This window comes from Echinops telfairi, unplaced genomic scaffold (genome assembly GCF_000313985.2).
Source record: "Echinops telfairi isolate 266 unplaced genomic scaffold, ASM31398v2 ScPeMD7_18;HRSCAF=68, whole genome shotgun sequence".
Classification (NCBI taxonomy): domain Eukaryota; kingdom Metazoa; phylum Chordata; class Mammalia; order Afrosoricida; family Tenrecidae; genus Echinops; species Echinops telfairi.
This window is the reverse complement of record NW_022103915.1, coordinates 98,383,390-98,396,155: the sequence shown is the minus strand read 5'-3', so window position 1 is coordinate 98,396,155 and position 12,766 is coordinate 98,383,390. Positions and strand designations below refer to the sequence as shown.

At 38.0% G+C, this 12,766-nt stretch overlaps 1 protein-coding gene across 2 annotated transcripts in view; it reads left to right on the top strand.

Annotated features, from left to right (window-relative positions):
* INO80 (INO80 complex ATPase subunit) overlaps window positions 1-12,766 on the top strand; it is a 113,242-nt gene that overhangs the window by 12,897 nt on the left and 87,579 nt on the right. For both annotated transcript variants that reach the window (XM_045287779.1, XM_004712722.3), the window contains exons 8-13: window positions 639-842; window positions 4,192-4,387; window positions 5,457-5,524; window positions 6,312-6,521; window positions 7,010-7,090; window positions 7,931-8,026. In XM_045287779.1, the coding sequence (XP_045143714.1) occupies window positions 639-842; window positions 4,192-4,387; window positions 5,457-5,524; window positions 6,312-6,521; window positions 7,010-7,090; window positions 7,931-8,026 (855 nt within the window). The remainder of the gene's footprint in view (window positions 1-638; window positions 843-4,191; window positions 4,388-5,456; window positions 5,525-6,311; window positions 6,522-7,009; window positions 7,091-7,930; window positions 8,027-12,766) is intronic.

The following is a 12,766-nucleotide window of genomic DNA, read 5'->3' as shown; positions in this document are numbered from 1 at the left end:
GTCCTGAAGGGATCATCCACCCTGGATTCCCTGTGTTTCCAGTTCCTATTTGTACCAGTGTACATCCTCTGGTCCAGCCAGATTTCTAAGGTAGAATTGGGATCATGATAGTGAGGGAGGAGGAAGCATTTAGGAACTAGAGGAAAATTGTATTTTTCATCGTCGCTACATCGCACCCTGACTGGCTCGTCTCCTCCCTGAGACTTTTCTGTAAGGGGATGTCCCATGGCCTACAAATGGGCCTTGGGTCTCCACTCCACACTCCCCCCGCTCTGTGCTTTTTTTTTTTAAGGTCAAAGGCAGCTTTTATTTATTTATTTATTTATTTTGAAGCCGTTTTATTGACATAATTCACAATTCAGTAGATAATAAAGATAGTAAAAAGAGTTGTACACATACACTTGAACCTCTGTTTGATCTAAGGTAATGTGCCTGTGGATTTCTCATCCTTTTTGTTATCTCAGGTATGTGGGACTGGCTCACTGTCATGGCAGTAGTCAGCAGTCAGGGGCAGAGAGAAAGACATGCCCATAGGAGGGTTTGTGTATTAAACAGTGAGAGCTGTTGTGGTGCAGATCCCAAGAAGGGGTGCAGACACTGGCTCCTCCCTGTTATGAGAATATTGTTGTCTTTTGCAGCTGGCCCACCAGTGTATGAAGGAGGTGCGTCGTGCGGCTCTGCAGGCTCAGAAGAACTGTAAGGAGACCTTGCCTCGGGCCCGCCGCCTCACCAAGGAAATGCTTCTGTACTGGAAGAAGTATGAGAAGGTGGAGAAGGAGCACCGGAAGCGCGCAGAGAAGGAAGCTTTGGAGCAGCGCAAGTTGGATGAGGAAATGCGGGAGGTAGGAGAAAAGCATACATTTTTGGAAGACTCTAAAAGCCATATCAAGAAATAGGTTTGCACTCTATGAATTATAAAACTAACAATTGAAGGCCAGGTTTTTTTTTTTTTTGTTTTTGTTTTTGGAGGCCTTGTTTTTGGGTTGGGGCTTTTTTTGTTTTAACCCGGTTTTTTTTTTTTGTTTCGTTAGGTTCTTTTTTTTCCCGTTTTTCCCTTTTCTTTTTTTTTTTGCCTTCCCTCTCTATAGAGCCTGATTTTGCCGTGTTTCTGAAGGAACAACAACAACCAAGGAGAAAGAAAAGGGATAAACAAAACAGGTGCTGGCTCCAGGTTTGATCTGTTGTCAGTTCCTGGCAGCACACTAAATTTAGGGCCAGCTAAGGATCCAAACTCACTGCCAACAAATCAGTTCTGGCTCATACGGACACTATGGGACAGAATAGAACTGCTCCTTTGGATTTCTGAGACTTTAAATCTTTACAGAAGTAGACGGCTTCAGCTTTCTCTTGGGGAGTGGCTGGTGGGTTGGAACTGCAGACCTTGTGGTTAGCAACTCAGTGCTTAGTCCATTACTCCACCAGGACCCTGCCAGCTAGGATAGTGGATTTCAAACCCAGTTTTCTCCTCCCTCATCTTTCCTGCTCTCCTATTTTAACGTACAACCAACCATATTATTGCTAGACCAAAGGTTGGGTGATGTCAGCTGTATGTGTATTGAACCAGCAAGAGAGAATTAATAGGGCAAAATTGTTGTGTTGCTATTGGTAAATTGGTTGGGATGAATGGAGGAAAAACAAGTTTGGAGAAGGAAATTAGGGATTAGAAGATTTTTGTTTTCCCCCCAGTGAAACTTTGGAGTCTCTTCAGAGCTCTCTTGATCTTTTCTTCTTTCGTCACTCCTTTGAGGGTGTTGTCTAGTTCATGAAGGTCCTCTGGGTAGTCTGCATCTTTGCATGCAGTTTGAGTCTATGGAGAGTAAATATGTGATGCTGTTGAAAATGCATACTGAGTTTAGATGCATTTGAGAATTAACTCTCTTGAGCTTGAGCTTGGCTTATGATCTAGGTTTGTAAGGCATTCTCTCAAGTACATTGATAACTGACTGTTGGGAGTTGCAACTGTGATTTTGTTGACTTAGGTAACTTTCTGAACTTTTGGAATAAAACTTTTTGTTTTTTTTGAAATAAAACTATTTTTGATGGGTTTTATTTCCTTAATTTACTTTATGTACACACATGCTTAAAAGTGAAAAGACACTTTTTTTTTATTGTTTAAGTTTAGAAAGGTTTTGTTTACAGCATTTTAGCTTTGGAACATTTCAATACTTAAAAATTCCTTCATTTCCTCTCAAATGGGTCTTTAGAAATAATTCATAATCTGGCTCAAATGTTACAAAATTACAGAGAAGGAATGATTTTAGGTAGCATACTTTTATAAAGTGCACTCTGGGGACTTTTTCTTCGTTATGTTCCTTATTATTGTTTGTTTTGTGGAGGTGGCTTAAGGTTAAATCAAATGTTTTTCATACGAATTTTATGTGGTTCATGAATTTTAATATGAGAGTTTTCTAAAATAGTCCCTATTGAATTTGATATTTACAGTATATCAAGGAGCCCTGGTGCTCTTCTTGGGTAAGCCAATCAGCTGGTCTGTGCAAGAAAGCTGAGGCTTTCTGCGCCCGTAAAGATCTGTAGCCTCAGAAAGCCTGTATGCTATCGGCATTGACCCATTGCAATGGCAGTGGGTTTGACTTAGCATATAATACAGTCTTTTAGATTGTTTGTTTACTCATTGTTCATATGCTGAGGAATGCTTTCATTTAATTTACCCAATGCTTCTTTTCCATAATTGGTATTTCAGAGTTATTTTGAATTTGTCTTCCATGTTTTGAAAAGGATGTATGTTTAGCTTATTTTTATCTTTATCACAGGTAAGCCATACGTTGTGTAGGTTGTTCGTGGGGGTGCGTTCTTCCTTTAACTGACCTCCTTTTCTTCTTCTTTTTTTTCTTTTTCTTCTTGAAAACCTCTTGAATTGACTTTTGAAATATTTCATACCTCCTAGTCACATATTTTGAGTTTTAGTGTTAAAGAAGAGTATTTGAGACGCACACATTTTTAAAAGTAATTAAGCAGTGTCCATGTATCCAGTACCCAGCTTGTGAAACCAGATGTGTTTAGTTTGTGTCTCAGTTCTGTTACAGGAAAGTAGTATAGCAAAGAGAAAACAGGGATTTAGATAAGTTTAATGGGAATAATGAGCCTTGGTGATACAGTGGGTTTCATTGGGCTGTTAGCTGCAAAGTCTGCCGTTCAAATCCACCACCTGTTCCCTGGGAGAATGATAAAGCTTTCTGTTTTGGAAGACTTACGGTCTTAGAACAATTCTACTCTGCCCTGTAAGGCCACTATAAGTCAGAATCATTCAATAGCAGTGGGTTTGAGTAATAAGATTTCTTATTGCATGAAAACATTGGTTTTCATTAGACTTCAAATGAAGGTTATTGCTTGCTTTTAGTAGTACTGAAAATAGTTATTCATTAGTAATTTTTACTTTTCTATAGGAAGGAGCCTTGGTGTCCTAGTGAGTTTTGGGGTGAGCTGGTAAGCCATAAGGTTGATGGTTCAAACCCACCAGCTGAGGCTGTCCCCTCTGGTGAAGATTAACAGTGTTAGAAACACAAAAGGGCCGCCTATTTTATCCTATAGGGTCTCTATTAATTGGAATTACTTTGATGGTATTGGTTTTGGATTTTTTTGTTTCTTTGGTTTAAAGGTAAGGGATTTGTAAAGAAATTGTATGCAAACTATTTAAGAGGGAGGTTTCAAAAATGTGGAAAAAATAATTTCTCCACACACTTTTCTATGTAGGTTTATTGGGTTGACTGCTTCTTGGTTATAATTGCTAATTAGGTTATTTTCCTTTTTAACTTGTTTTGGTTATCTAGTGCTGCTGTAACAGAAGTACAACAAAAATGGCTTTAATTTTCATCTTTGTTGATCAGGGAATAAAGCCATTTTATTTTGTTACAGTTTAGAAGGTTAGAAGTGTGAATTCAGGGGTGTGAGCTCTAAGAAAAGACTTCCTCTGTTCACGTTAGAGAAAGGTCCTTGTCTCTTTGAGCTTCTATTTCTGAACCATCTCCATGTGACTTCATATCTCTCTTCCCCTATCGCTGCTTCCTTAATGTGCTCCTCTTATATTTTTAAAAAGATTGACTCAAAACATCCTGTACCAGTCCTATCTCATTAATATTGCAAAAGATAACATTCCCATATGGGACATAGAGGTCAGAATTTAAACATTTTTTGAGGAGGAGGACATAATTCATAACTGTTTTTCTCCTTTAGGCCAAGAGACAACAGCGAAAACTGAACTTCTTAATCACGCAGACAGAGTTGTATGCCCATTTCATGAGTCGCAAACGAGACATGGGTCACGATGGAATCCAAGAAGAAATCCTCAGAAAACTGGAGGACAGTTCTTCTCAGAGACAGATCGACATTGGTGGGGGTGTGGTAGTAAATATCACACAAGAAGATTATGGTGAGGCCTGACTCAAGAACTAGAGGAAGTGGTACCTGCCCAATTTTCATATCTGAGGTTAGATAGAAGGATCCCTGGAGACGCTCTGGGTTAGGCATTGGGCTTGCTTACCCAGGGTTGGCAGTTTGAACCCACCAACTGCTCCACAGGCGAAAGATGTAGCTGTCTGTTCCTGTAAAGATTTACAGTGTTAGAAATCCTACATAGGGTCACTGTGGGTCTGAATTGATGGCAGTTAGTTTGGTGGATGTTTAAATTTTTTTTTTACGATTAATATATGTTATTAACTCTTACCATTTTTATTTTTATTGCTTAGGCAATAAATCAAAAGAGGGATTATTACGTTGAAATGGGAGTGTGTGTATGTACAACAACTATCTAAAATCAATTTTATTAGAGAACTTAGGATATGGTTATATAATCTTGTAAATTAGGGGACATTTTAACTGTTTTTACTTTGCTTATAGAAATAACAGGTATTGAATTGGAAAAGTTAAGGGAACATATGCCAGCAGAGAGAATAATTTCTCATATAAAAAGATTCTTGGTGATGCAAACATGAGGAAAAGTATTCAGTCTGGGTATTTTTGTGCCCCAAATGGAGGGTCAAGTTTGAGAGGAGGCTTACCATGACTAGTGGCCAAGATGATGTTCAGTTAGGAATAAAAGAGGAAGGTGAATACTTCAAAGTATCTTGTGGGTTATACATCATCTGTGTTTCTTCAACTGGGATAGTTTCCCCAGCATCAAGGCTATTAAAATTTGAATCCTCCTTCTCTTTTGTGCTGACTTGTCACATTGCTTCAGGAAAAAAAAACCACCCATGACTAGGAACCAGTAGAGCTAAGTCCCTGTGTGGTTTTTGTGAATTGGCTTTATCTACTGGAGAACAATGGCAGCCCTCTGCCTTTGTTGCTCTTTCAGCTCTTACCTCATCAGTAAAAGAAGTGGAGCCTTTCCCCAACCCTAGGAACTCAAAAGAGAAGTAGAATAAGGGACTTAGGGGTCTTCATATGGACTCCTTCTTTGGAGGCGATCATCTGATAATATACACATTTTCCTTTTTCAGATAGTAATCATTTTAAGACCCAGGCCCTGAAGAATGCTGAAAATGCCTACCATATTCATCAAGCTCGGGTGAGTCTTAAAGATAAACTGCAGTTGACCCTGAAAATACCCTACAACCTTTGTACTTAAAGGACCACCTTCCCTTAGTGTTTTTCATTTCCAGTTAAGGCACTGACCAATATGGGTATATGTGTGTATATGAGTGAGTGTAGGGTCAGGACTTACTTGTGTAAGTGTGTTGAATTGAGGCCAGGACAGTTTGCCTAGATTTTTGCCCTCTTGAGTCATCGTGGGCATTAACTCATATATAAATGTACTGTGGTGGTTTGTGAAAAAAAGAGTCATCGTGTCTCGGGAGACTGCTAAATTACATCTCTCTCTCTTTCACACACACACACATTTTAGTAATAATTTGCTCTCTGGTACTTGTGATACAGTGATGAATATTGAAATGAGAAATAAACTTTGCAGTTAAGTTGAATTGAGTAAAGAAAACACAATTTATTAAATTGATGTACCTTTGACAGTGTCCAAATCAAGGATAGACACAAATGTGACTTTTTCCCCCTTTTCTAACCAACCAGATCTTTAGCAAATCCTTTGATGAAGCAGTTATATTGTAATATGGATTAGTATAAATCCATCAACAAAATTACATTCTGATGTCTTTATAATGATCATGCTAACTAAAGTAGTAATATGCTTTAATGTACTCTTTTGTATATAAAATCATCTTATATGATGTTGGATTATGCCGTCATAATTTTATCCTAGTTGTTTTTCTTACACAGGGTATAGATGCTGGCACTGGAGATTTTATTTACATTTAGTATTTTTTTCGTCTAATATTTTCCAGACAAGGTCATTTGATGAAGATGCAAAAGAAAGCCGAGCAGCTGCTCTACGGGCAGCCAACAAGTCTGGAACTGGGTTTGGGGAGAGCTATAGCTTGGCAAACCCATCTATCCGGGCCGGTGAGGATATTCCACAGCCCACGATTTTTAATGGCAAATTGAAAGGTTATCAGCTGAAAGGCATGAATTGGTTGGCCAATCTCTATGAACAGGTGAATATCTGACCTTGTCATTCCCACTCCCTTTCGAGTGTTAGCTGTTCCTAAAGTTGTTGGCTCTGTATCATTATAGAATGAGCATGGCATCGTTTCTTAATGTTCGGCTCTCGTTTGAAGCTCTATTCTTTGACAAGAGACAGAAAGATGTCTCTATTTATAACCTGGAAAATACTTCTATCATGTAGTTTTTTTGTGTTCATAGTAAACCTGATTGTTTGCTTTTATACCTGAGTTACATTAGCTAAAGAACCTGTTTATGGTTCACAGTTGGGCTGTTTATGCCCTCTTTTAAGGTTCATAGTTTTAGGTATAGAATTGGCAACAGGAATCATTATAGCAAAGTATAATAGTGCTGAAGTTAGGTATCTCTACTCAACGATGGCTTAAATAAACCTGTTGTTTTGATTGGTTCTCTTGGCAGTTGGGTAAGCACTGTGTGTTGGAATGCAGACGGTGTTGATATATGTGTTTCCCCCCCCCAGGGTATTAATGGCATCCTTGCTGATGAAATGGGCCTTGGTAAAACAGTACAAAGCATTGCTCTCCTGGCCCATCTGGCTGAGGTGGGTACATGCAATTTTTCCATCTTCCTCTCTCGATCCTGTAGCCATTTTCTACTAATATTTGTATACTTGTCTTACTATTCAGCCATTCACTGATTAGTGAGTACCATCCACTTGTAAGGCACTGAGCTAGGCTCGGTAACATACCAAGACAATAAGATTGTTCTTGCGCTTAAGACCTTTACTGAAGGAGCAGAGTATAGTATAGCACTATGGTTTTCTACAGGGCTAGCGTAGTTTTTGATCACGTGTGGTTTGAATTCCCGTCCCTGATTGAGAACCACCAGTTGAAGAGGGCGAACATTGTAGTTAGTTCAGAAGACTTGATTTCACTTCTCAACTTTACCCTTCCTAACAGTGTAAATGTAGGCTAATCGCCTAACCTCTTTTCCACTATTTCTCTCTAACTCTCTGAGGTGTAGTGCCATCTTATGTGCAATGGGAGTGATCGCTACCTTGTAGGAATTAAGTGAGATACTATGTGTAAAAGTACTTTGGAAAATAGTAAAAGGTAACCTCTTTTATCACATTAAAAAAAAATAAAGTACTTTGGAAAAAGCGAACGCTCTAAACCAATTACATAATAAAAATTGTTAGGATAATCTAGTATGGGGGAAATAACATAAAAGTCATTCTGTCATAAGTGCTTTTGCAAAAGATATAAATTAGGACTTGAAAGAGGTCCAGGGAGAGAGAAATTATTTGGCTATTTTTTTTCCTCAAAGTGTATGCAAGCAACTTTATTCCTATTCTTAACTGCTTATTTTAAACTAATTATAATTTTGAATGAGACATTTTCAGCTTTCTGTGGTTCACTGATCCATCTTTTTTTTGTTGCAGAGAGAGAACATTTGGGGACCTTTCTTAATAATTTCTCCTGCTTCTACACTTAACAATTGGCACCAAGAGTTTACTAGATTTGTTCCCAAATTTAAGGTAAAGATAAATCCAACAAAAAGTTATGTTGCGCTTTAAAATAAACTTACTGACTTATCTAATTGCTTCCACTAGTTTTTAATTTTTGTTTCCAAAATACATTGCATACATTTCCTATAAAAGTTACTATTGGGAGCAAAAAGAGAGCCCAGTGCAGGTGCACATTTCCTGAGTGGGAAGACCACGGGTCAGTGTGAGCGACTTGCTGCAGTAGGCCATGTGAATTTCTGCTCATGGTCTGACTGTTGGAACAGAAAATGATCTCTCGCTGATTTAGCAGGTTTTGGCAAATCATGAAATCGGGTCAGATATCGTCTAAATTTATGGTGTCGTTCTTCCTGCCCCTCCCAAGTATATTTATCAAGGATCTGTCCTCTGTTCTCCAAAGCCAGATTTTTGCTCTCAGTTCAGGTTATAATGTCTAAGGTAGATAAATGTGAACGGTGGTTTAATTATTTCAGTTGATAAGAATTGAGGTAGAGGGTGATCAGCAGGTAGACAGGTTCCATTGAGTAAAGATATGGACACAATTTGAATAGAGGCTTCCTATGGATAGTTAGAGAGATGAAAAAAGGAGTGGATGGGGTTTGTTGTTTTCATATAAAAAGGGGAATAAGTTACTTATGTGTTATAGTAGTAAGTTTCGTAGATTTTTATGGGGGCTGTGTATTGAGGAATGTTGACATAATCTCTGAGATTTGGGGTCTCTGTAACATTCATATGTTCCGTATGGGACATCTGGGATATCCTACAGGGATACCTTTGTGGCTGACTTGGAAACTTAAAAACTGTTTACAGGGCACATTGAAGCTTGTCACTTTTAGCTTGAGTGACTCAACTTCCAAGAAGAAAGACCATTTAAGGCAGTTATTGAATATATTCTCTTGAGTATGATGGCATATAGAGATCACTATGTTTTATTTTCTTTCTAAAGAAGATATGTATATATGCTTATTCTTGTACCACATGTAATAAGATGTTCAGTACGTATTGAACAATCAAATTGAAATCTTAAAAATTTCCAAACCACTTTCAGTTTCTCTGCCTGCCAATAGATGGCATTGTGATACTACTTAAGCCTTGGCACTCTTGACCTGAAACTCCGCTTTTTATTTGCATATTAAATTTCCTTTTGGTACTCCAGTCTGAGGGTCAGTAAACTATGGCCTGATGGTCAATTCGAGCATCCACTGTTTTTACAGCCCCTGAGCTAAGAAAGTTTTTTGTTTTTAATAATACTGAGTTTTTGGAGTGGTAGTGAAAATGTGTACAGCAAGTTAGGTTTCTGTTTGACAAATTCCACACAAATTGGTGATGTTATTGTTCCCCTCCCTCTTAACTCTCATCTTTGCTTTTAAGTCATGGTAACCTTTGGGCTCATGCTAATGTTTTTTTTTAAGTAGGGCATGATCTTACTTGTAATATCTTTTCTTTTGTGTGCCCCTCTGCTATTTTGCTAAAATATGCATTTTGGAAAGGCTCTGTTTTCAGATAAAAGAGTGTCTTGGGGAGATAACATCGGGGAGGCCTTGGTTCTCTACTGTTCCAATTTGCCTTGTTTTTTGTTGTTTTTCAATAAAAATTTCATTTCTGGTCTGTATTTTTCAGCCCTTCTATCCAGGACCAACTATTGTGAGTCAGATCAGAATGGTCTGTAGTAGAAGTTAGGCACCATCTAGTTCTCCTGGTCTTTGTGCTGAAGTAGAAAGCCTCATCATTCTACCGAGGTGGTTTTGAACTAACTGTGCAGTTAACAGCCCAACACTTAACCACTAGGCCATCAGGGCTTCTTAAGTATCCATAGGTATGTGTCAATATAAATATATGGGTGCAGGCACATATATTCACTGTACACGCAAATATGGATACTCCTCATATAATCGAACACCTTCCAACACTGGTTTATGGATTTCAAATCATGTTACTACATACAGCCTCATGGGTCAACTCCTTCAAAAATCTTGGTCCACATCCTATTGAAATGAGTCACATCTGGGGACTTAAACGCTTATGAGTGGCCATCTAATATACAACTATGAATCTCTACTAACCAGGAGTAAAAGGTAACCCAAAGCACAAAGAAGAAACAAGTCTACATGAGCCACAGCCTCCTCTCCCTTGAGACCAGGAGAACTAGATGATGCCTGTTAATAGCCTCTGAAATCCACAGGGGCAGTTCTACCCTGTCCTATAGGCTCACTATGAGGCAGCATCAACTTGATACTGGTGAGTGAGTGATGGATACTTATAAGGAGCCCTGATGGCAGATACTGTCTTAGGTGTTAGGTTGCTAACTGCACGGTGGCTGTTTCAAACCCCCTAGCCAATTCAAGGATAAAATGAGGCTGACTGCTTCCATAAGATTTACAGTCTTGGAAGCCTTATATAGGGTTGCTATGGGCCAAAAAGGAGCTGTGGTGGCGTAGTGGCTTTTGCATAGGGCTATTAGCCACAAGGTCAGCAGTTTGAAACCCCCAGGTGCTCCACAGGAGAAAGTGGCAATGAGCTTGAAGTTTGGGTTTGTATAGGCCAGAGTCAACTCAGTGGCAATGAGCTTGGCTTTTTCTGGTTATACATACTTGTATCTATTCTCACTTATGTATGCATCTGTACCTACCCATATATCAGTTTATCTAAAGCCTGTGTGTTCAAGTGCTCAATTGTATGTTGGTTATACTATGCTAACTATGAGTTCTTGTTACAGTTTTAACTGGTTGGTAAAGAGATAAATATATTTCAAGACACATGGTTTATGAAATTCAAATTCATATATGTTGTGACATAACCACACTTTTTAAATGTATTATTTATGACTTCTTTCACACTAAAACTGCAGAATTGAGTAGCAACAGACCATATGGCCTGCAAAGCCTAAAATATTTACTCTCTGGCTACATAAAAGAAAAGTTTGCTGGCCCAATTGATCCATTGTTACTGCTATTATTTCTTTAAATCAAACAAAGCCCATTGCCGTCGAGTCATTTCTGACTCATGGTGACCTTCATGTGTTACAGGTAGAGCTGCTTTACGGGGTTTCTTGACTGTAGTCTTTACGGAAATGGATCTCCAGGCCTTTCTTTTGAGGTGCCGCTGGATGGGTTCATGTAGTCGACCTTTAGGTTAGCCACTGATTGCAAACTTGTTGCACCGTCCAAGTACCTCTTATTCCTTTAGATTTTCAGAAATGTATTCACTTTCCTATAGAACATAGTTAAAACTAGTCTCTGTTCAGGTTTATAGTTGACTTCCATTCTTATATTATGATACGTCTATGATAATGACAGTCTGAAAGTTCGCTTGGCAAGTCCTCTGAGTAGCATTCTCATTACAGTTCTATGATCAGTGCCTCTAACTTCTCCTATTTCCCATGACATTTCTCCTATGATTTACTTTTATAGTTAATGTACCACTTTTCATTCCTGAAATTATTATTCTGCTCTCTTATTTTTGTTGATCTTGTTAAAGGGATTATCAGTCTTATCTGCTTTTTAAAAAGCAGGCAGCCTTATTACATGTTTTCTACTCCGTTTTTCTCTTTATTTTTCCTTTGCATGGCCCTTAATTTTTGTTTCTTTTTATTGTATTTCAGTGGAGCACGTCTAATCTGATTTATAACTTTTTCTTTTTCATTTTTTGTTTCTTTTTGAAAGTTTCATTGGGACATAATCTACCTATCAGACAATTCAGTAGTTGGATCATATCAGTAAGAGTTGTACAATCGTTACAGAACTCTTTCTAAAATAGCATTGGGATAAGTAAAAAAAAATCACTACAAAATAATAGAAACTTTTATTAAACAAAAATATCAAAATCTGAATCTATTGTTTCTCCACAAATCCTCCATCTAAGTCTCTATAATTCTGAAGGCATTTGGTTAACCCATTTCTCTAACCCTTCTCCAAAGAATTTTGCATTCTTTGATACACACCACATCAAAACTTCCTTTTAAGTATTCTTTGAGTTTGGGGAACATAAGAAATATAAAGGGGTAAGAGCAGCATTAGCATGGATGAGGTAAGGTTTCCCAATGAAATTTCCATTGCTACCTTAAAGAACGAGTAGGTGCATTGCCATGGGGGGAAATATTTATTTATATACATATATATTTTTTAGCACAACTTTACTGGCTCCCCTCCTTTTTTTTTTAAACTAATGAAGCTTCATATTTTCTTAAAACGTCTTTCCAAAAGGCCTTTATGATTGTCCTGTGTCCTTTAAGAAAATCAGTCAAGACTGCCCCCTGGGCTCCCAAGATCAGTACCATAACCTTCTGAACTGACTTCTCTACCTTGAATTTAACTGGTCCAATAGATCCCCTTGGAAGCCACTGTTTTGATCGGATCATTTTGTTTGAAGGCATTCTAATGAAACGATGACAAGTATATTATTGAGCTGATGTGACTTTAGCCATTCACTTATTGCAGAAACGTGTTAAAACATACTTTGTTTGCAAAAACAAAACAACATACTTTGTTTGCAATAGACTTGAGGCATGATACCCAGTAGCAGTTCTTTTTGACTCACTAATACTTTTAAACACACTATGCACTGAAGTTTATGCCCTGAAGGGTGTAAATTGCCCTCCACGTATGGCTTTGACTATTCAGAGGTTTGATGTATTGTGTTTTATATACATGTATATAGGTAGATAGATAGGTACACTAATATACTAATATATATACAAATGTCGTGATTTTGGGGTAGTGGTTTCATATCAAATCATTTTTAATTCCTTGTAGC